The 24,487-nt window shown below is 36.9% G+C and overlaps 2 protein-coding genes across 4 annotated transcripts in view; one reads left to right on the forward strand and one right to left on the reverse strand.

The window, feature by feature from the left end:
* ogdhb (oxoglutarate dehydrogenase b) overlaps nt 1-12,221 on the forward strand; it is a 29,323-nt gene extending 17,102 nt beyond the window's left edge. For both annotated transcript variants that reach the window (XM_088070941.1, XM_088070942.1), the window contains exons 8-23: nt 355-445; nt 665-844; nt 927-1,055; nt 2,244-2,423; nt 3,686-3,838; nt 4,528-4,630; nt 4,737-4,865; nt 5,388-5,538; nt 5,804-5,931; nt 6,581-6,759; nt 7,436-7,507; nt 8,279-8,404; nt 8,501-8,573; nt 9,046-9,209; nt 9,956-10,110; nt 10,276-12,221. In XM_088070941.1, the coding sequence (XP_087927067.1) occupies nt 355-445; nt 665-844; nt 927-1,055; nt 2,244-2,423; nt 3,686-3,838; nt 4,528-4,630; nt 4,737-4,865; nt 5,388-5,538; nt 5,804-5,931; nt 6,581-6,759; nt 7,436-7,507; nt 8,279-8,404; nt 8,501-8,573; nt 9,046-9,209; nt 9,956-10,110; nt 10,276-10,396 (2,134 nt within the window). In that variant the 3' untranslated portion in view covers nt 10,397-12,221. The remainder of the gene's footprint in view (nt 1-354; nt 446-664; nt 845-926; nt 1,056-2,243; nt 2,424-3,685; nt 3,839-4,527; nt 4,631-4,736; nt 4,866-5,387; nt 5,539-5,803; nt 5,932-6,580; nt 6,760-7,435; nt 7,508-8,278; nt 8,405-8,500; nt 8,574-9,045; nt 9,210-9,955; nt 10,111-10,275) is intronic.
* Nucleotides 12,222-13,103: 882 nt separating this feature from the next.
* On the reverse strand, nt 13,104-23,511 carry pargl (poly (ADP-ribose) glycohydrolase, like). Of its 2 annotated transcripts, XM_088071254.1 has the most exons (17): nt 23,355-23,511; nt 21,829-22,139; nt 20,409-20,531; nt 20,145-20,231; nt 19,549-19,620; nt 18,697-18,783; nt 18,448-18,608; nt 18,287-18,366; nt 18,131-18,203; nt 17,176-17,251; nt 16,903-17,050; nt 15,868-15,946; nt 15,680-15,788; nt 14,797-14,893; nt 14,585-14,713; nt 14,397-14,511; nt 13,104-13,865 (listed from the first exon to the last, which is right to left on the reverse strand). In XM_088071254.1, exons 2-17 carry the CDS (start codon nt 22,135-22,137, stop codon nt 13,805-13,807), a joined length of 1,806 nt encoding a protein of 601 aa, XP_087927380.1. In that variant the 5' UTR covers nt 22,138-22,139; nt 23,355-23,511; the 3' UTR covers nt 13,104-13,804. The 2 variants fall into 2 exon arrangements, with proteins under 2 accessions (XP_087927380.1, XP_087927381.1); XM_088071255.1 differs by having other exon boundaries at nt 13,104-14,511.
* Between the last annotated feature and the right edge of the window lie 976 nt (nt 23,512-24,487).

Raw genomic sequence — 24,487 nt, forward strand, 5'->3', positions numbered from 1 at the left:
AATGACAAATTCAGAGTCAAAAGCCCAGAATGACACCCAGAAATAATACAAGTCCTGTTTTTCTGCTCTGATGGCTGTGGGATCAAAAATGTCAGTTTGAATGGGTTTCAATGGAGCATTTTTGGACCTGAACAGTCTGAATGTAACTATTTAGTTTCCACAGTGTATTTTAGACTTATTGTAGGAGCTGAGCTGCAAATTCACTGATTACACTCAAATACACAATCTGGACTACATTTAGGACACATGCATCAACACAGACAGTTATCAAAAAATGAGGAATGAAAAGTGTGTAAAATGCAGCAGTTTGTGTCTTTTATTGTTCATTCCTGATGTGTTTTTCTCCGTCTTCAGAGGGAGGCTGAACGTGCTGGCTAACGTGATCCGGAAGGAGCTGGACCAAATCTTCTGCCAGTTCGACTCCAAACTAGAGGCCGCTGACGAGGTTCACACCTTGATTTTTGAGAACAGAACAGTAGCTGCAAACCAGTTATTTTCTTTTCCAGTCAATCTGTTGTTTTTTTTGTAATTTAGTTGTTATTAGTTTAGTTTATTACATTTTAGAAATTTTGAAAAAATGCCCATTAAAATTAAAATATCAGTTAAATAATTGCTCAACATTTTGTAAATTTAGGCATTTATTTTTCTTTCTGATTTTTTTCAGGGTTCTGGTGATGTGAAGTACCATTTGGGGATGTATCACAAGAGGATGAACCGGGTCAGCGACCGGGAAATCACCATGTCGCTCATGGCGAACCCCTCCCACCTGGAGGCGGTGGACCCGGTGGTGCAGGGAAAAACCAAGGCGGAGCAGTTTTACTGTGGAGACACGGAGGGCAAGAGAGTACGCAGAGCTTTATATGAAAGAAAAAAGCACCCGTGCTCGTGTTGGTAACAAGTTTGTAACGTGACGAATGATTTCACAGGTGATGTCTATTCTGCTTCACGGTGATGCTGCGTTTGCAGGGCAGGGAATCGTGTACGAGACGTTCCACCTGTCTGACCTGCCGTCCTACACCACGCACGGCACCGTACACGTGGTCGTCAACAACCAGGTACGCTCCGCTAGACTCGTCTATCAGCTTTATTCTGTGATTTTGAAGCGGAAGAGTTTACCTAAATTGAATATATTTAAAATAAAACCAGTTTTGCGTGAGGAAATATTGTTTTCTTGAAGCACTGATGACAAGCTAAATCATAAAAACAGCAAACTGCTCCCTCATTTCATCCTTTCTTTACGTTATTTTGGATTTGACTGAAAACAGATTGAGTGCACAACATAAAATGAAAATGAGAGAGCAGATTTTGATGGTTTGTGATTCGCTGGTTAGCTGAGTAAACAGCAGGACTCGTACAGTCATGAAAAACCAGGAAAAGTCATGGAATTTGCAAATAGCAATTTCCAGGCCTCAAAAGTTTTGGAAAACTTGATATATCCCGAAGGTTTTGTAAAAGTCATGGAAATCTGTTTCACAAACCCGTGTAATAACACATGATGTTTTTGAAATTTGAAAATCTATGATAATTTCTGTTTTTATGGCTACGATTGGCAAAATATATCAACAATTTTAAAAAAATAGTTGCCCATGTGTTTCTTCAAAACTTGCTAATTTCTTTTTTTTAAATTGCCATAATGTTTTCTTTAAAATCATCAAAATAAAAAAGCCAAAATATTTTCTTCAAAAATTGGAAAATAATTTTTTTAAAAGGTTGCCCAAGTTTTCTTCAAAAATAAATGGCTGATTTGTTTTTCTTTAAAAAGTAGCCAAAGGTTTTTTAAAGAAAAAAAGACAATAATAATAAAAATATTTTCTTCAACACCCCCCCCCCAAAAAAAGGTACCCAAGGTTTTCTTCAAAAGTTGCCAAAAATTAAAAAAAAGAAAAAAAAACGCCAAAATGTTTTCTCTAAAAATAGTCAACAGTTTTTAAATAAAAAAAAAGTCAAAACATTTTCTTCAAATATTGCCATAAAAGTTTAAAGATTGCCAAAATGTTTTCTTTAAAATAAGCCAATGGTTTTAAGGATTTTTTAAAAAAATAGCCAAAATTTTTTTAAAAAAAATGTATATATACCAAAAATCTTAGGAAAAAAGGACCTACATTGTAAAAAAAGAAAGAAAAGAAAACGTTTTTATTAAAAGTGAAGAATAAGTGCAGCCATATTTTTAAAAATGTTTATTAACCCTAAAACTATTTAAAAATAACTGTCAAATACAGTAATAAATGCTCTCATCCACACAGATTGGTTTCACCACAGATCCCAGGATGGCACGTTCATCTCCTTATCCCACAGATGTCGCTCGAGTCGTCAACGCTCCCATCTTCCACGTTAATGCGGACGACCCGGAGGCCGTGATGTACGTGTGTAAAGTGGCGGCCGAATGGAGGAACACCTTCCATAAAGATGTCGTTGTAGACCTGGTGAGTTTGTACGTGGTGTACTCTTTCATGATATGCAGGTGGTTTCCTCCGCTGAAATGAAGGTTCACGGGTTTTTAAGGTGAATCCCAGACGGGAAAAATGTTGAATATCAAGACATTAATCATCGACTGTCAGTTACTGTATGAGCTTGTTAGAAATCAAAGAGAGAGAGCTGACAGGTCGGGGAAGTTGAGCAACAAGCTTTAAGGGAAGAGTTTGAAAGAGGGGGTGTGTTTGTGAATCCGCCCCCGAGGACAAACTGTGTTTTTAATTTGATTTAAAGATGTCAACTGCAAGTCCAAACCTTTCTCTGTTTGATTCAGAGAGACGGGGAGGTTTCTGTGAGTGAAACCAAAGAAGTTACAATTTAAAGTAATGAAAAACTCCCATTTTCAGCAGCTTAAAATCAAACTGTAAATTTGGGCTAATGTGGGAAACCCACCTCTTATCCATCAAACTGAACCTGGTGCTGGTTCAGAGCTGGTTTCACATAGGAACCTCTTAAGAACCAGTTTGATCTTCCACAGGTACCAGAGCCACGTCATTACGTCACTAAACATGCCTCCGAATACGTCTCTGGTTTCCAAGCAACAGTAGCGCCAGATACACAACATCCACAATGGCGGACTTTGTGTATTTCCATTGTACGCCCTGCCATGGGCAAACTGTTTTGCACGGACCTTTGATAACTTTTAATCATGAAGGGGTTAAGATTGGACACATCCAATTTGAAGTCTATGTGATTAATCCTGTAGGACAAGTTTGCAAAAGTACGAGGCCCAAAATCGCCAAAACTCAACACAAAATTCAAAATGCCCAACTTCCTGTCGGGTTTTGGGGGTGGGTCCAAGAGGCTTTTTTGTGGTTCTGGGCATGATACGTAAGTGTACCGATTTTCATAAATGTAGGTTAAACTGGGCATTGGAGCGACACGTAGGGGGGCGCTGTGGAGCCATTTTGCCACGCCCATTTCCAAAACCACCAAAATACGAAATTCTTCGCCAGGCTGGAGGAGCTTACCTCTTTTCATGAGTTTTTGGGTATATTCAGGACTCCAAAAATAATAAATCCTTGCCTTCCAAGAGGATCCCTGCATGGTTCGTGCTCAGGCCCTAATTAGCTCTAAACTGTAATCTGGTGCATCAGATGGTAACATTTATGTGTTAAACTGTGATGGTCCTTTTTAAAGAAATAAAACATGGACACTTGGTTGTTTAGCAAGAGAGAAAAGCACGCCTAAACGTTTGCTTCTTACCATTCAGGTGTGCTACAGACGTAACGGCCACAACGAGATGGACGAGCCCATGTTCACCCAGCCGCTGATGTACAAGCAGATCAAGAAGCAAAAAGGCGTCCTGCAGAAGTTTGCTGAAAAACTAATCGCAGAGGGAGTCGTGACGGCGCAGGCGTACGAGGTAAAGCAACCCGCACTGCTGCAGATTACTGCTTATCAGACATGAAAAACTGCACTTTTTAACAGTTATATTCTGTATTTTGGCTCTTCAAAAAAGCCTCTGTGTCAAATTTACCTCGGGGAGCATTCTCAGTCTCACGGGGCTGATTGTAACTGGAGGCAGCATTTTATATTAAAGGAAAAAAGTTTCATTGATTCTGCAAACTGATACACGAAAATACACATTTCATTGCCAGCGAGGAGAAAACTGTTCTTGACAGACGTCTCTGCTCTGTGAGACATAACGGAGCAATGAAATATAAAACATAATAAAGGATACAGATTCAAAATTAAAGAGTAAAGAGATAAGATCTAAAAGGTCAAATTAATTATGACATCATTTGAACATTTTGAAATAAAATTCATTAAGAAATGGCAAAAGTGCAGACAAAAAAGAAGTACACTCTTATGTAATCCTACACTTTTGTGAATGTAAAAGTTGTTATTTTTCTTCTTCTTCTTCTAATTTTTGGCAAACTTGGCACTAAATCCTCATTGCAACTGCACAAAAACCTGCTAACCCCTGCTTTTATTACCATTATTATTATTATTATATGTTGGGCATCCTAAACAGACCGCTGGTGAAGCAGTTGCAAAAGGCAGAGTCGCTACTTTGGAGACAGGAACTCTGAAGTTTTGCATCTGTTTCAGGAGGAAATAGCGAGGTACGATAAAATCTGTGAGGACGCTTACGCTCGCTCCAAAGACGAGAAGATCCTTCACATCAAACACTGGCTGGACTCACCATGGCCCGGTATGGAGTCCTATCTTTCCGTATATTTATCACAGTATGTATTCTGTTTTTGTTTGGGGGTTTTTTGCGTGTATGAACTGTAACATCTCTATGTGTCTGTCTGCAGAGTTTTTCACGTTGGAGGGACAGCCCAAAACCATGAACTGCCCTTCTACTGGCATCAGTGAAGAAGAGCTCGGCCACATTGGAAACATTGCCGCCTCTGTCCCTGTGGAGGACTTTACGATACACGGAGGTACCGTCTGCTCTCCTTCTGTGTCTGAGCGTGCTGCTGAGCATTTGTGCTCCATTGTTTCGTAGATTTTCCGGATCATGGCTGCGCCTTGATTGTGGTGATGGTTGTGCTGATGCTGTGATCCTGCCTTTGGCTGCGTCTGTATCGTGGTTATGGTTGTGCTGATGCTGTGATCTTGCCTTTGGCTGCGTCTGTATCGTGGTTATGGTTGTGCTGATGCTGTGATCCTGCCTTTGGCTGTGTCTGTGTGGTGGTCATGGTTGTGCTGCTGTGATCCTGCCTTTGACTGCGTCTGGATCGTGGTCATGGTTGTGCTGCTGTGATCCTGCCTTTGACTGTGTCTGTATGATGGTCATGGTTGTGCTGATGCTGTGATCCTGCCTTTGGCTGTGTCTGGATTGTGGTCATGGTTGTGCTGATGCTGTGATCCTGCCTTTGACTGCGTCTGGATAATGGGCTTTATAAATAAAATTGACTTGATCTCTCAGATCCGTGTTTTAAAACCGTGTGTCCGTGTTCCAGGTTTGAGTCGCATCCTAAAGGGTCGAGCAAACATGGTGAGTCAGCGGGTGTGTGACTGGGCTCTCGGGGAATATATGGCCTTCGGCTCGCTGCTCAAAGAGGGGATCCACGTACGCCTCAGCGGACAGGATGTGGAGAGAGGCACGTTCAGGTAACATATACAGGAAAAGGCCAAAGTTTCGTTTGTCTCTCTTTGTTTTGGAGATGAACCCAAAAGCTTGTGATAAAGTAATTTTCTAATTTGGACTCTGTCAACTACCTAGTGTTTGTTGAAATATATATTTTTGTGTATATACACTGTATCAAGATGTTTCTGGCTAAATTTAAAAAAACATTAAAAAAAGAAAGAAATTCAATTTTACTGAAAGTCATCTCTTGCACAGTGATTCTCACAGTTTTTATTTTCGGCTTCGCAGCCATCGACACCACGTTCTCCACGACCAGAACGTTGATAAGCGGATCTGCATCCCGATGAACTTCGTTTCCCCCGATCAGGCGCCGTACACCGTCTGCAACAGCTCGCTGTCCGAGTACGGTGTGCTGGGTGAGTAACATTTCCGCACAGTTTTAAATATATTTTAACGGATGGATGGTCACTTTAACTCCAAAAAAATACTGATCCAGTTTTTTATGTATTAAATGTTCATCAGATGTGTGTCTTTATACATTAAAACAAGTTTTCACTCTCTTCTATATCAACGCCTTTTAGCAATTTCTTTATATTTAATTCATAGTTTTATATATTATCCATATAATATTAGAAAGGTCGATGATGATGTTTAATTATTTCTGGATATGTGTGTGTGTGTGTGTGTGTGTGTGTGTGTGTGTATATTTTTTTTTTTCCTTTACACTTTGTATGGTGTTCTATGTACTTTTTGGGGTTTACTTGATTAATGTTTACTGGCTGGTTACTTTATTTGTTTTTTGTTGTCGTTTAAATAAGATAATTTTTTATTACTCCCACGATGGGGAAATTTGAATTGTTTCAGCAGCAAGGTGTGTACAAGATGTACAAGCAAATATAAATAATATTTGTGCAACTAAATAAATTTCAGTTAATTGTGATTATTGGTTACTTTAACTGTACAAAAAAATACTGATTCATTTTTTTTAAAAGCCACATGCGTTTAGAAAGCTCAGTTGCAGAACCAAAGTGCTGTATTTTAATGTGCTCTGTGTTGTGTCGGCAGGGGTTGAGTTGGGTTTCGCCATGACCAGTCCCAACGCGCTGGTGCTGTGGGAGGCCCAGTTCGGAGACTTTCACAACACGGCTCAGTGCATCATCGACCAGTTCATCAGCTCGGGTCAGGCCAAGTGGGTCAGACAGAACGGCATCGTGCTGCTGCTTCCTCACGGCATGGAGGGCATGGTACGAGCTGAAAAACTCGATGTGCCACATTCTGCGTTTATCTCTGCATCTCAGTGTGAATTATCTCCGTCTCAGGATGCTGCACCTTATGTCAGCGGCAGTGAACCACATTCTCACCGGAGCTCTGTTAACCCTTTGAAAACAAACTGGTTTAATTTCTTAAAAAAAAAAAAACAGGGAAAAAAGGTGATGAGCCACTTAACAAACCATGATGGCCCAAAACTTGGCAAGAATGTAGTTTAAAAAACCAAAAAACAATAAAACTACTTAAAAAAGGCAAAATAAATAAATAAAAAGTTAAACATAAAAAAGAAAAAAAAACATTAAAAAATAATTGAAAATTTCAAATTGATTTTTTTTCCTTAACATACATTTAAATACATATTTTTTAAAAAATATATATGTATATATATGTGTGTGTGTGTATATATATATATATATTTAAAAAATTTTTTTTTTTTTTACTAATTTCTCACAGTATGAGAGACATTTGCCCAGTTAGTCATTTCCTTTTTTCCAATGTTTTAGAGGACAGTCAAAACTATTTGCTCAGGTTTTTTTTTTCAGTTAGTCTGAAAGCAGCACGAGAAAACAGATGCTGTCCCAGGTTTCTAAGGGTTAAAAATATGTAACTCATCACTCTCGGTCTGTTTACATTTTTTTCTCTTGCTCTCAGGGTCCAGAGCACTCGTCTGCCCGCCCTGAAAGGTTTCTACAGATGTGCAACGATGACCCTGATGTTTTCCCTGTGAGTTTGTTTTTGCTGTTTGTTCACGAAGAGCCGCCTCACTCCGAAATCTCTCCGTTTTGCTGACGTGTAGCTCCCGTTTGTGCACGTGTGTGTATTTCAGGCTTGTGTGTTAATGACAACATAACATATAATAATAAACATTTCTAAGCAGACTAAAATTTTACAGGCTAAGTTAAATGCATATTGGTAAATCATAATTTGAAATAAAATATTTTAAAACATATATTTATTCTTTCTAATAAAGTATTTATTAGGTTATTTTTGATTAGTTGTTTTAAAAATACATATATGTATATTAATAAAACATTATTATTATTATTATTGTTGTTATTTTTAGTATTATTATTATTGTTAAATATTTCTAAGCAGACTAAAATTTTACAGGCTAAGTTAAATATACATTGGTAAATCATAATTTGAAATAAAAAAAATATTTTAAACATATATTTATTCTGTCTAATAAAGTATTTATTAGGTGATATGTGATTAGTTGTTTTAAAAAAAATACATATATATATTAATAAAACATTATTATTATTATTATTGTTGTTGTTATTTTTAGTATTATTATTATTATTATTATTGTTAAATATTTCTAAGCAGACTGTAAATTTTTACAGGCTAAGTTAAATATATATTGCTAAATCATAATTTGAAATAAAAATATTTTAAACATGAATTTATTAAAGTATTTATGAGGTTCTTTTTAAAAACCATCTTTATTCTTGCTCGCCTCCTGTTTTAATCCCTGCGTGTTTCCTCTGTCAGAAACTGTCGGAGGACTTCGCGGTGCGTCAGCTGTACGACTGTAACTGGATCGTCGTGAACTGCTCCACTCCTGCAAACTACTTCCACGTCCTCCGCAGACAGATCCTGCAGCCCTTCAGGAAGCCTGTAAGTAGCACAAACCGTGAAAATGAGATTCAGAGCACAAAATAAAGTGGTTCAAGGACACTGAGCGCGCTCTCTGTGCTCTCTTCATCTCCTCAGCTGATCGTGTTCACTCCCAAGTCGCTGCTGCGCCACCCAGAGGCCAAGTCCAGCTTTGACGACATGCTGCCGGGTGAGCACTGACTGAGAAGTACAGGATATAAAATGTTATTCAATGAGTAAAATTTATATTGGAAAATATCCTGAAAATAGCAAGAAATTGGTAAAGAGTACAGGAAAATTATCTGAAAATTAGCACAAAAACAAGGCTAAAATAAACGAGGAAATTACCTGAAAGCTTAAAAATAATAATTCATAATAGTACCATAATTTGAAATAAAAAAAATCATGTAAGAAATCAAATCATTAAATAGGAAAATAAAAAATAAATAGATAATTAAATAAAAACAGATAAGTAAATAATTAAAAATAAAATAGTTGAAATAATAATTGAATTAAGTTTGATTATGTGAGTATGATATGTTTTAAAAAGTGCATGTGTGTGTGCGTGCGTGTGTGCGTGTGTGTGTGTGTGTGTGTGTGTGCGCGTGTTTGTGTGCGTGTGTGTGTGCGTGCGTGTGTGCGTGTGTGTTGGGGTCCTGCAGGCACACACTTCAGGCGTGTAATCCCAGACGGCGGGCCTGCAGCCGCCAGCCCGGAGAAGGTGAAGAGAGTTATTTTCTGCACCGGGAAAATCTACTACGAGCTGACCAGAGAGCGCCAAAACAGAGGCGTGGACGCCGCCGTGGCCGTGGTCCGCATCGAACAGGTGACGTCAGAGAGGAGACGCTGTGCGGTCGCGGGTGCTGAGGAAACGCAGACGATATGACAAAGACCCTTAACTTAGGGGCCATTTCTGCAAAACGCCAGTCGCAGCAGCCTCATCTGCCTCTGGGACTTTAGGACATGTCTGGGATTTTAGGACGTTTCAAGAATTTTAACACTTTTCTAGGATTTTAGGACATTTCTAATATTTTAGGACACTTCCAGGATTTTAAAACATTTTTAGGATTTCAGGATGTTTCCAGGATTTTAGGATATGTCTCAGATCTTAGAAAGTTTCAAAATTTGTAGCACCTCTCTAGGATTTTAGGATGTTTTCAGGATTTTAGGACATTTCTAGTACTTAAGGACATTTTCCCGATTTTAGGACTTTTTAGGATTTTTTTAAAGAAATTTCCAGGATTTTAGGTCGCTGTAGGATTTTAGGTCGCTGTAGGATTTTAGGTCGCTGTAGGATTTTAGGACATCTGTAGGATTTTAGGTCGCTGTAGGATTTTAGGTCGCTGTAGGATTTTCGGACGTCTGTAGGATTTTAGTACATTTCAAGGATTTGTAGGACTCTTTTAGGATTTTTGGACTTGTTTATTCACTTCGGACATTTCCAGAATTTCATCAGATTTCTAGTATTTTAGGACGTTATTCGAACCCTCCTGACTGTTACGGCCATGAAGACTATCATGATTATCATGATAATCGTCCCGTTTTTGACGTCAGATTTCTGTCTCCTCTCAGCTCTCTCCGTTCCCGTTCGATCTGGTGAAAGCGGAGTCCGACCGTTATCCGAACGCCGATCTGGTTTGGTGTCAGGAGGAGCACAAGAACCAGGGTTACTATGACTACGTCAAGCCCCGCATCCGCACCACCATCAGCCGTACCCGCCCCGTCTGGTGAGTCCTGCTCCCGAGATCTCGGTCAGTATCTCTGCTCTCAACATATGCATGCTCACGTCTGTGTGTGTGTGTGTGTGTGTGTGTGTGTGTGTGTGTGTGTGTGTGTGTGTGGGTGTGTGTGTGTGTGTGTGTGTGTGTGTGTGTGTGTGTGTGTGTGTGCAGGTACGCGGGTCGTGACCCTGCAGCCGCTCCGGCCACCGGGAACAAACCGACTCACCTCACAGAGCTGCAGCGTTTGCTGGACACGGCGTTGGATCTGGAGGCGTTCTCAGGGAAAGCGTAGCGGCTCTGGTCCGACCGGCCCGCTCGGCTCTTCACTTCAAAAAAACAAAAATTTACACTTTGCATTGATGTGTTTTTCCTCAGTATATTTACATATCAGACCTGTTTTCGGGCGAAATCTTTGAACGCACAATGACTTCTGTTACCATGACGACCTCGTGTTCACAGCGATGAGCACCTTTTTAGAAAATAATGCAAGTTTTTTTTTTTTTTAAAGCTTCATTGAATGTATGAATTTATACAAAGTTAATTTTTAAGACAGAGTTTTATCTTCTTTTTTTTCATTTGCTCTTATTTTGTTAATTGTAAAATCACCCGAAAAACCCAAAATACTGCGTGCAATCAGCTGCAAGGAATATTTGAATCATTTATTGATGTGTGAAAATGGGAAAGTCGGACAGCCAGAGGAAATTTTGGAAAATAATAATGCACATATTCAAAAGTAGTTTGACATTTTGGGAGATTTGCAGAGCATTAGCATAATAACACGCAACATTAGCCTCTTAGCTTAGCTTAGCATAAAGAGTGGAAACGGGTGGAAACAGCTAGCATGGCTCGGCCTAGAGGTCTGAATCCGTTATAAAATTAGATAAATTAGCACGTTACATCCTGTCTGTTTAATCAATACAAAAATCGATCAGTATCACTTTTCTTGTGCTGCATTCAGACGCCTTCACGAGCTGTTTGACCCTTTGAAATCTGAGCAGATTGGTTTAATTTCTTTCAAAAACATCGAAAAAATTGCAAGGAATTAGAAAAATATGACAAAAAATTGTTTTTAAAAAGGGGGGAGGATTATTAGAAAATTATCCATTGAAAAATATCCCAAAAACTATATTAATAAATATAATAATTATATATTTAAAATTATGTTATATATATATATTTTTATATATATTTTCAGTATTTTTTAAAGTCATTTTCTTGTGTTTATGGTTTTGATTTGATTTATTTTTAATTGTAACTTTTACACTAATTTCTTGCTAATTTTTTTATGTTTTGTTAAGTTGCAAAAAAATGAAACCAATTTTAAATTTCAAAGGTTTAAAGACATAATCAGCCAGTACTGACGTTGTGCCGATGTTTCGATTTTTTTCTAAACTAAATAATTAGCTGCATATTTAATAAACAGATTTGAGTTATCACTTTCAATCTAATTCTCAGCAACAAAGTGAATAAAAATATTCCCCAAAATGTCAAACTATTCCTTTAAAGTGGATTTAAATGTCCAGCAATGTTTCACATCTAAAACGTGACAGTGACACAAAACATGATGATGAGTGAAAAAAGTAATAAACCGGTGATTATTTGAAATGTTTAGGCTGAGATTTGACAGCTGGATGGTTGTAGGGATATTTCTAAGCGCCTTTATACTATATTTTTAATTTAGCAGTGACATTAATTAAAACATTGATGTCTTTTTTAGTTTGTAGAGAAACAGATGGACGTTATTTCTGCACTTTTATCTGCAGGGACGTTAAAATGAGTTTGACGCAGACGGGAGGCTCCACGCTGAACACAAACACGCCTCTCCTTCTCCACTGGATTTATTTTTCAATATATATTCAGCTTTATTTATTCACTCCTCCGTGGTTAACTCTTCGCTCGCCGTCCGGCCTCGTCGCTGTACGTTTACGTCTGTTTGTGCCAAATCTGACGGATGACTTGAAATGTCATTTCAATAAAGAAATCACGTAAAAGAAGAGACTCGTGCAAAGACGTGACCAGATTCCTCAGCTCCTCACATTTGAAGGATGTATTTATTTTCATAAAGTGTTTTTATGTTTTATTGTTTTCGATAAATAAAGATTATAGTTCCCGGTGAACACTGCTGCTCCTTTAACTAAAATATGTCGTATATTCTCTTGAGGTACTTGTATTTTCAATTTTATGTTACTTTATACTTCACTTTTTACTGCACTACCTTCACTTTTAGTTACTTTATACTTTATAATATATTAAATATTATTACTGGTCAACCCTATGAAACCTGGATTGGTATCAGTTTCACATAAATTTAAATCTTTGAACACTTTTTTTTCCAAAAACAATCAGAAAAAGGCAGCTAGTAACTTGGTAAGAAATGATCCACAAAAGTGCAAAAAATAAGTGTATATATATATATATATATATATATATATATATATATAATTCTAAATTATTAGAATTATGCAGATAGTGATAATTATATTATTATCAGCATTATTTTGTCTTTTGTCTTTTTTTCTGTGGTAATTCTCGTTTTATTTTGTGCCTTATCTTTGTTATTTGTATTATTATTATTATTATTATTATTTATTTATTATAAATAATAATAAGAAAGAGATTTCTTGATTTTCACCGTGGTTTTCACTGTCACTGCTTGTTATTTCAGATCTGGCTCCGCCCTCCTGCTTCATCCAAATCTTCACCTGCTGCCAATCAGCACTAATCAGCCCTGCAGCACGCGCACACACACACACACACACACACACACACACACAGCCTTTCTTTTCTCTGTCTGTTGTTGCTTCATGTTGTTGCTGTGCAGCCTCTGATACCTGCGACCTGCCTCTGTCCAGCTCACCTGTGAGGCTTTTTACTCGCACCAGTAAGCTCCTGAACCTTTTTAAAGTTTATTTTGTGCTGTTTTTGATGGTGCTTTTGTTGCATAATCAGGTCATGTTCAATTTTCCTCAGAGCCCAAAAAAATTACCAACAACACACTCCACCATTGCTGACTTTTATTAACCGTTTTTAAGGTGTCACGCTGTGCACACAAAACGTACTTTTTCAAAATCAAGCTTTAAAAAATATCCTGCATTGATATGATTTTCTACATCAAGAGTTATTTATTTAAGCAACATCAACCCTTTAAATGCCTGGCTTTTGTAAAGATGCCACTTTGTTGTAAATGGAAAAAAACAAAAATAATTACTTTCAATAAAATACATGCAAAGTTAAAATATATATATAATCACAGTCTGGGATATGTCAGTGATCAGCAGCTACATTGACTGTGACAGGTCCCCTAGTGGAAATAGCATGTATTTCCTCCATATGCCAAATATGGTCAAAATGACCTCATCAGGTGGAAAATAGTCAAAATGACAAATTCAGAGTCAAAAGCCCAGAATGACACCCAGAAATAATACAAGTCCTGTTTTTCTGCTCTGATGGCTGTGGGATCAAAAATGTCAGTTTGAATGGGTTTCAATGGAGCATTTTTGGACCTGAACAGTCTGAAGTTAACTATTTAGTTTCCACAGTGTATTTTAGACTTATTGTAGGAGCTGAGCTGCAAATTCACTGATTACACTCAGATACACAATCTGGACTACATTTAGGACACATGCATCAACACACACACAATTATTTGAAAAAAAGAGAATGATACGCCTGTTAAATGTGCAAAACAGTCCCTAAAGGGTTAATCCTTACAGTTCAGTTCCAGCTGGAAGCTCGATGAGCAGCAGCAGGTTCCTCGTAACCTGAAGCAGCCAAAGATGGAGCTGTTTTAGGTCATCTTTATGTAAATCAAAGTAGTTCAAACTGTAAATGTCCGAGTTATGGGCAAAGAGCAGCAAAGAAATAACCCAAAAATTGTCAAGAAATAAGTTTAAAAAAATTAGCCTGAAAATATTTTTAAAAATAAACAAGAAAATTACCTTAAAGTAAGAAAATACTTTAAAAAAAAAAAAAATCTGCAGCATTTTTTTCATTAGCAGATTGTTTTCTTTCTTTTATTTCTCTTTATTTAAATTTTTGGATATTTTTGATTTGTCATTGTACCTCAAGCTGAGGTATATTTCTCCTTATAAAAATATTTTTGGAGCACATTGGCCCTCGTCAGCCTCCGTACATTTCGCTGTGTCTGCCTTCATTCTCTTGTTATCCATACTCTATCGACACAAAAAATAATCTTTACAAAATTAACAAGAAAATTAAGTAGCGACTTCATTTCTGCAGGACATCTGTTAGATTTTAGTGCAAACTGAGCCTCAGACGTGACGTGGACTCACAGCAGACTCCTGGACGGTCTGATGGTGTTTCTGATGAACTCAAACAGATCCACGTGCTCGCCGCCGGACGCCTGCTGAGCGGCGCAGTAATCCTCCAGGAGTCCGTACAGTTTCTCTGCGACGGAGAGCGACGTCAGAAACCTTTAAAAGCAAAAACATCAGGCCTGTTTTCTGTCCTGAAAACTCACCGACTGTCGTCCCCTCTGTGACCAGCAGGCGGTGCGTCTGCTGCAGACTCCGCTTCAGCTGCTCGTCCTGGAAGGTGAAGAAGGCCAGACCTCTCCTCGCCTTCGCCGCCGCCATCAGCTGGATCACGGCTGCACGGACACGAGCGGCTCGGTGAGTGACCCGTTTACTCAGCAGAGAGAAATCAATCAGCGGATACGTATTTATAAAATACCTTTGAGCTGAGGGTCTCCGTTAAAGGCTCCGCAGCCCCACTTCCCCGTGGCGATGTCGGGTTCATTGTGGCCGTGACCTTTGAACCCACAGTAAGCCTTAAAGGACACACACACAAAAAAATGTAAAATAATATAACCATGCATTTATTCATAATGAACAAAATCATCCTTCTAAAAAAAAAAAGTACCAATGAAAAAAATTACAGTTTGGAGAAATCGAGGATTGTATGAAATGTATTTTTATTTTTTCAAAATTATTTTTCAGGATTCGGTATCAGCGGTATTTTTTCTCTTTTTTAAATATTATTATTATATTCACTGTTATGTATACGCAATATTATACATCTTCTCAGCTACAAACGCGCATGCTTCAAAACACATATGCACAGATATAATGATTAATGATGTGATTAATTATATTTATTTTTAGTTTTGTGGACACGCTGTTTATATTAGAAAGTTGTGGAAATTTTGTTTTTTTTAATTCACTGTTTATTTTATTAATGTCATTTTTTTGATAATTTTATTGTCACATTTTTATGTCTTAGAAAAAAGGATGTGAAAACAAGATGTCACATCTCAAGAGGCATATCGTAATATAATAAATTGATTAATAAATTAATTAATAAATAATTTAAAATAAACATAAAAATAAAATGTATAAAACTAGAATGTAGGGTTAGATAATTAAAAGGAAAAAAAAAATTGCAACTACATGAAAGTATTTGTGAATAGAAATATCTATGACTTACTGGAATCTGAATATCTGAGACTTTTCTGATATTATTCTGATATATTGCTGTATTATTTTTCTATTTCTGCTTTTACTGTATGAATGAAGTCATGTGTATCAGGTAAAATAAAAACACAGGTGACGCTCACCTTGTTGAGCTCGCGTGTGACTTTGATCATGCTGTACTGCTCCCTCCTGTGTCTGAAGTGCAGAGCGTCGATGGCTAAAATCTGCCGCTTCAGTCGAGTCCACTCGTCTCTGCGAAGATCAGACATTTAAAATAAAACCAAAAACAGCCAAAATTATAAAGAAGACATCAAATAAAGCGATGTCGTACCTGTCGAGGCGGTCATGATGAGGCCCCGCCCACTCAAAGGTGTCTCCGAAACCAGAGTAACGGCTGAACTGCTGAGAGCCTGAAAAACAAAAACATGTTAGTCCGCCGTCAGTGATGTCAAACTGTCAGGGACTTTTTTCTGCGGCGGATTAACTCTTTGAAACACAAGCTAATTTTTTCAAAACCATAGGAAAAAAAAGAGTGACTTAAAATAATTTAACGAAAAAAAGTGAAAACAAGGAAAAGTACAAAAGACACGTAAAACAGAGAAAAGGTGAAAACAAGGAAATGACCTATAAAATATTTTGAAAAGAAAAAAGCGAATACAACAACAAAGGAATGATCTGTAAAAAGTACGAAAAATTACAAAAAAAGAAAAGAAAAGAAAATGAAAAAGAGAAAAAAACAACTAGGAAATGACCTGTAAAATTAAAAAAAAAAAAACCTACAAAATTAGAAGAAAAAAAAGTTAAAACAGCAATGAAGAAGTTACGTTGAAAAGGTGCTTAAAAATAATAATAATTCTGCAAAATAATTTATTTATGATTATTATAAATATAATTTTTTGGACATTTTCCCTATCGTTTTTTAATATAATTTTTCAAAGCTACAAATTTCAATTTGCAGAACAGTTCTTGCCAAGTTGCTCATTGCCAAAAAAATGTGAACCTCTGATTTTGGAGGTTTAAATTCTTGTGAAGACGTCTGAACGCAGCTCAAGAAACGTGACGTCCAGGTTTCAGTGACGGTGTGATGAATACGAGATGAATACACGATAATGATGTGACAATTATGTGATGAATACGTGATAAATACAAGACGAATACGTGATAATTACGTGATAAATACGTGATGAAAACGTGACAAATACGTGTTAAATACGTCATAAATACGTGATAAATACGTGATAAATATGTGATAAATATGTGATAAATATGTGATAATTAGGTGATAATTAGGTGATGAATAGATGATTAATACGTGATAATGTCGAAATGAATACGTGATAATTACGTGATGAAAACGTGACTGTACCTGTGACGATGAGACACTCGTTGTCCGCGAGTTTCTCGGTAAAGAGGCGAGAAACGATGAGCTCTGGATTCATGAGGAACAGGATCTCCTCCTGCACCAGACCAGAGCCCAGGACGCCTCCTCCGATCCTGCTGCAGGCAAAATCCACCTGAAGACACACACACGCACACACACACACACACACACACGCACACACACACACACACCCCGGGTTTAAAAATGAACTCTGGACTGAAACGTTTTGGGATTTCGCTGTTCTGGTTCAGCTCTCACCTGCAGCAGACCTGTACCTTCAGTCTCGATGGCGCCGTGTGATGTGACGTGCAGTTTGGGCATCTTTTCCTTACATCTGCAAAAAAAAGAAGGAAAAAATGAGACGACAAATTATTTCACACCTTTAGAGACTTTCACACACTTTTCATTCCTCATGTTTTGATATCTGTGTGTGTGTGTGTGTGTGTGTGTGTGTGTGTGTGTGTGTGTGTGTTCATGCATACGGCAGACATTTAGTCCAGATTGTGTATTTTTGTTTGTTCAGTGAATTTCCAGCCCAGCTCCTAAAATAAGTCTAAAAAACACTGTGGTAGCTAAATAGTTACATTTATAATGTTGAGTGCATAAAATAAAATATAATAAAATAAAGTAAAATAAAATAAATGTAAATAAATAATTAGTGCAGTTTAGTTTTTGAACACAAGTTGGAAGCAGAGAGCCAAGGTTTAAAAAAAGATTTAAAAAAAATATAATTTCAATATAATAATAATAATAATAATAATAATAATAATAATAATAATAATAATAATTATAATTATAATAATAATGAAAAATGAAATTAAATATAATAATAATAAATATAAGTATACTTAATGATTTTTTTGTTTTTGTTTTTTAACCTTTCCTTGGTTAGGGATTTCTTAGCAGCCACCAATTATATTCTTAACTTAACAATAAAAATAAAATAATTATAAAGAAAATTAAATAAAATAAAATAAATTAAATGATACTAATAAGTATAGCTATACTTCTAAAAATAGAATTTCTTTCTTTTTTCCGGCTACTCTTTGGTTAGGGATTTCTTACAGGCCACCAATAATATTAGTATTTATCCTTTTTTCTCTCCATTAAATGATAATAATAAAAAAAAATCAGATAAATAGAATAAAATTAAATAAAATAATTAGAATAATTGCAATAATTCATTTATTTCTTTTATAATTAGCAGTAGTACCTTCTCCAGTTGGGGATGTCGGTGTCTCTGAGGCAGCGTCTCTCAAACGTCACCAGTCCTCTTGGTTTCGTGTCTGTAAAACATCAACAGTCACAGATCTCAGTGAGACGTCTGACCGACAAACGGGAGGAAGAGGAGGTTCATCTTCAAACTCACTCTCGTCCGTCACCACACGGAAGTAATGCATGACGGCTCTCAGCTTCTCCTTCTTCCGACTGGTCCAGTTTCCAAAGAGACTGCACACACAGTCACAGAAGGGTTAACCAACACGGCGGGGGAGTTTTTTGGGGTTCGGGGTTCAGATGCTGTTTGCTGACCTGCTGAAGTTGATGGACGGGTAGTTGTGGTACTCTGCCGTGGCGTTGGACGCGTTGCGGTGAGGAAACGTGCAGAAGAAGGCGTTGGCGAGCAGACAGGAAATCTGAACCTGCGACAGAGTGATGCTCGCCGAGTGTCCGCTCTGAAGCAGCGGGACGGCCTGAAAACACGGACACGCACGTCACCATCATCATCATCATCATCATCATCATCATCATCATCATCATCATCATCAGTGAGTTTCGTACCTTCATCACATAACGAGGAAGCTTCAAAGCCAGCGCAGCTATCTTCGGAAACAGTTCGGAGAAGTAATTTTCTGTTTTCGGGACACACTGCAGAGAAAATGTGATTATTTATTATCACAGACAGTTTGACTACAATACTGATAACATTAATTTAACATTCAGATATTGTCTCTGATGGAAGACCAGATGTTCGTTTGTTATTTTAATAAATGTTTATTGAGGGTAAACAACAACAACCATACACAGGCTTTTTTTTTTTGTTTTTTACTTTTACTTTCAAACATTACTATTATTAGACACTTTGTATTTTTTTCAGACACTTTGTATTTATTTCATTTTCACTTATTTGATGCTCTGTTGGTTTTTTTGTTGTTCTGTTTTGCAACTATATTTCTGGAGCAATCTGGCACAAGAATTTCCTTGGGGATTAATACAGTTGTATCTTATCTTTTTGTTGTTATTTATACTGTAAAATGTATTTTTGTCATTTTCATTTACTAATTTTCTATTAGTAAGTCTGCTATTTCTAAATATTTATTTAATATATTATATTTTTGCATTTATATTTTTATATGCACTATTTACTTTCACTTCTGTTTATTTGGGTATTTTTATATCAATCAGAAATTATATTTTATGTATTTATATTTTTGTATGTATTTATTTTTATTCATTTCTTCTTTTTTTTTTTTTTTTTTATATTTAATTTTTTTTAATTTTAATTTTAATAATCACTTGTACTATGTCTCTATCTGTTATGGAAACGGGCCGTTTCTGATTTATGTATGCCCGTTTGCGACTAACAGACCGCGGATGATTGAGTGATTTTAAAGTGTGTACATGGACACTGACCTTAACGAAGCTGGAGAGGGCATCAAAGGACCACTGATCTTTGTACTTCGGGTTATATTTGATGATTGCTTCCTGGAGACGGAGACACAGAGCTTCAAAGAGTTCATTTCATCGCCAGTCAGGTTTATTACCCGGTAACTTTTCTCATACAAAGAATCTGCCTCTGCCCAAACAGTAAAAGTAAAGAGTCAAGATTCATGAATACAGCAACCAAATTACGACTGAAACTAAAACAGCAGTGCGGTGTTAAACAAAGTGGATCCAATGTGCAATTGTTCACAGTAAAATGTGCAAAAATTATAACCCAAGATTCATAAAAAAATGTGCAAAAATAATTAGACAAGATTCATAAAATCGTGCAAAAATAATCTCCCAAGACTGGTAAAAATGTGCAAAAATAATAATTGAAGATTGTAAAAATGTGCAAAAATAATAATTGAAGATTGTAAAAATGTGCAAAAACAATAACCAAAGATTGCAAAATGTGCAAAAATAATAACCAAAGATTGCAAAATGTGCAAAAATAATAACCAAAGATTGCAAAATGTGCAAAAATAATAACCAAAGATTGCAAAAATGTGCAAAAACAAACGTACCGCCACATCATCAACGCTCACTGACGTCTTCTTGGCGATAGCGTTCAGCTGTTTAGAAATCACATCCCACCTCCTCGTCTGAGTGTCCTGAAAATGTTCATTTATTGATTATCTTGTTTCGATATAATCCTTTAAAATGCATCTGTAGCGTCCTGCTCAGGTTGGACATCAAACTTTTTTCGAAACCTTTTTGTGTATCAGTTAGCGAACCAGCACAAATGTAGATTAACATGTTGTACATTTAGTAAAAAAGCTCAAACACACCTTCATAAATCCAGATTTGGTCATGACGCTCGCCTGTGAACACGGCATTTTCACCACGTTACTGAGCCAAACGTCCCGGCCTTCCTGCGGCATGAGTCCGGCTCCACAGTTGAACACCATCACCTAAAAAAACAACTCAGTCATATTCAGCAACAATTACTTTTGGGTAACTTTGGTATTTTTCAACCTAGACCTTATTTTCTTACGTTTAAGTGTCTAAGTGTCAAAGGAGGGAACAATTTTTGAAAATTGGCCAGTAATGAGTGTTTGCACTGTCAGTTTTCATCCACTAAAAGTTTGCTTTTTGTTTGTTTGTTTGTTTGTTTGTTTGTTTGTTTGTTTGTTTGTGCCACTGACAGGCTCCGATTGTTGCTCAGAGTGTCTAACAACATTATGAAAAGGATCCCGACAGAGATAAAGCTTTTTGTTTAAGAGTTCAGATCTACGGTTGTCTGTTTTTTTTGCCCCCATTTTGATCTGATCTCATGTTTTTATTGAGTATCGAGTATCGAATCCCGATCTGAATCTTCTGGTCTTGTAGATAAAACAGTCGGCTTCTTTTAAGTTATTAAAATCAGTCCAATATGTCGTCTGTGCTTGACAGTATGGATAATTGCATAGCTCTGCAATGCATTTTATTATTATTTATTTCACAAAATAAAGTATAAAATAACAAACCTTCCCTTTAATCTTTTTGGGAGTCTTTGCCACTTGTAGATTTGCTTCAGTGCAGCCTGTGTCTGAGCATTCTCACGTTTTTGGGTCGATTACGCTTCATTAATGCACACGCCATGTTGGCTTTTTGCTCGCATGGCTTTAATTATACTGGCAGTAGAGTGTGGTAAGCTCTGTAATGCGCTCCTCTCCTCCTCTCTCCTCTCTCCTCAGAGCAGGGCGCAGAAACACTGTGAGCTATAGCTGAAACCAAAACTCTCACGCTGAGCTGAAATCCAATGACTGTACGTAAAATAACGTAAAACAGTCTCATGCTACGTTTTTGTTTATGGTGTGTGGTATTTTGCGGCGGACAGGGCTCAGGTTTCTCTCCATTTTACTGTGCATGAAAAGTAAACACCTGCGTGACAGCTGACACAAAACAAACACATTTCAATACATAAAAAAACACCTTGATCAGTCCGATACCAATGTTTGAGATCAGATCTAGACATCTCGAGTAAGATTTTTTAACCAGAAACAACCTCGACTTTGCTATCACAAAACCCACCAGACTCCATATAAATAAACAGTCATTTAAGCGTGTGTAGATTCAGCAGATTTACATCACATCATCACTTTTAACTGGATTTTTCAAAAGTTTATTTCAGTCAAACCAGAGTTTCTGTCGACTTTAAATTAAGTAAGTTTACGACGTTAAAATGACTGCTTATTTAAATGGAGTCTGGTGGTTTTGGCGACTTACATCCACGAGGACGGTGTGCGCGCTGCTGAATTTCAGAGGTCCCAGCTTGCTGTCAGACAGTCGCTTCAGATGTTCCAGCCGACAGACAGTGTCCTCCATCTGCGTCTTCACCGCCTCGTCCCCCTCCACCCGTCCGCCACTTATATCTCCGGTATCGAAAGGTGCAGAACAGGAGGAGGAGGTGGGGGAGGAGGTGGAGGAGGAGCAGCAGGCGGCTCCTTGACTTGGTCTTCCTTTGCTGTCCGGCTCTCTTTCAGGCTGAAGCAGATCTTTCATCTGGGAGCTGTCGTTGCGGCGTTTATCAGCCATTTCTGAGGGGAGACGAAACATGACAGTAAGTGAACAGAAAGTGTCATTGTGAGCTTTTATTTTGAATTCATGCCCGAGAGAAAAATCAGTAACACTTAGGAGGAGCAGGACGACCCGGTCAGATCAGATACTGTAGAAAAGATGTATCCTGTAGCCTGAAATCACAAACCCTCACACTGCATAACTTTGCTTGGAATAATAACCCGTGGGTGATGTGATTTATTAACAAAAATATTAAAGTACGTTGCAAAAAAGTCCATTTTGCCACAAAATTTGTGACCTGCAGGCTCGAAGAAGCTGCATGATGGGCCGTGATTGGCTGCAGACTAATTGTGATGTCACAAATTCAGGGGCATCAGTGGTTTAATTTTGGAGTCATTGGGCAAAAATCCAATAATAAACTTTGAGAAAATTGTAATTCCATTGCCAAGAAATAGCCTGAATTTGTAAAAAAAAAAAATAAAAAAAAAAAATCCTAAAATCCTCAACATGGACGAAAAAACAAGGATGGTTCTAAAATCCTAGAAATGTTCTAAAATTTGGTGGAATCTCCTAAAACCCTAAAAACGTACTGAAATCCTATATAATCCAATTTTAAATCCCAAAATCATCAAAACATTTTAAAATCCTAGAAATGTCCTAAAATCCTGGAAATGTCTTTAAATCCTAATAACATCCTACAGTCCTAGGAATGTCCTAAAATCCTAAAAATGTCCAAAAACCCACACACATCCTAAAATACAAGAAATGTCCTGAAATTCGAGGAATGTTGAATTTAAAACAGGATCTACCTGAACCAGCTGTGACTAAATATTCACGTTAGTGCCTCAGTCTCAGAGCTCCAGTGCATTTTCTGCTGAATTTTAAATACACTGTTAGACTTTTACTCTCTGTTAGGTTTATCTATAGAGGATTATCACTTCTTTTATACCAAAGTAAATCATTCATAAACTTCTTCCCCCTTTGTAACAGAGTATTTTCACGCTGTGGTATTACTACTTTCACCTCTATAAATAAAGAATATGAGTATTTCTTCGACCTCTGTCGGGTTTTTTGACCAACAAATCTTTCAAAGTATTTAAAAGCAGAGAGGAAAATAACAAACCACTTGGAAATATAAACAAGCCAAACTACAAATTTGACCTGAAATCCTGCAACACTGAAATCTCTTTACGCATGAGACGAGCAGCAAACCCACAGTTATACATAATACTCACTTTTCACTAGAAACTTGACCAAATGTGTTCAGATTTAACAAATAATCTTCAGTTTCAGCGTTCATCGATTTAAAAACGGATCTAAACGCCTAAAACACAGCAACTGAAGTTCACTTTCATTTTGGAGAGAAAACGAAAGTAAACCGGAGGGCGCAGCCTCTTTTGCTGCTGCTGCTGCTGGGAAACTGAGTTCACTGCTTTCATTATTCAGCAAATCCTGTGTGGAAACGTCAACTGTGTTTATGATATTATTAACACAGTTTAATGTAAGTTAGCGACTTAATCCTGCTTTTAAACCGCTTCACTTACATCACACCCGCATCACTCTACAGGCTACCATAAGCAGGGCTGGCTCTAGATATTTTGGTGCCCCCAAAGAGAGTGCGCGCACACTTTCTGAAACCCAAAGAGAGTGCGCGCACACTTTCTGAAACCCAAAGTGAGTGCGCGCACACTCTCTGTCACCCAGGGCCTGCAGCTGGATTTAAACCATTTTAAACAGTAAATCAGTGTTACACCACTGCAATAAGTCTGTTGTTTCATTCTTCTTCATGTAAAGCAGCACTGAACTAACTAACTAGGGTAAAGGCGGTGGGCGTGTCGTTAAATTATGTGAATAGCTATTATTCCAACATATTCTGAAATTTAATCTACAGGAAACGTCACAAGCAGGCATTTAGTGCAGATTGATTTTTGACCACAAGGTGGAAGCAGAGAGTTAGAGGTGATTAGTCTGCAGTAATAATAATAATAATAATAATAATAATAATAATAATAATAATAATAATAATAATAATAATAATGATGATGAATTAAAAACAGAAAATAAAATAAAAATAAACAAGATAGAATATAATAATAATAGTAATAATGATAATAATAATAATAATAATAATAATAATAATAATAATAATAATAATAATAATAATAATAATAATGAATTAAAAACGGAAAAATTAAATAAAAATAAACAAGATCAAATAAAAAGATAGAATATAATAATAATAGAAAAGCACCATACAAGTGCAGGTCCATTAATGTTCACATACAAAACATATGATCAGTTTATACAATATAATACAATATTTTACATATTATATTATATTCTAAATATGTTATTTTCCACCTCTGTA

The sequence above is a fragment of the Plectropomus leopardus genome, chromosome 20 (genome assembly GCF_026936395.1).
Source record: "Plectropomus leopardus strain MGB_pleo_1.0 chromosome 20, ASM2693639v1, whole genome shotgun sequence".
Classification (NCBI taxonomy): domain Eukaryota; kingdom Metazoa; phylum Chordata; class Actinopteri; order Perciformes; family Serranidae; genus Plectropomus; species Plectropomus leopardus.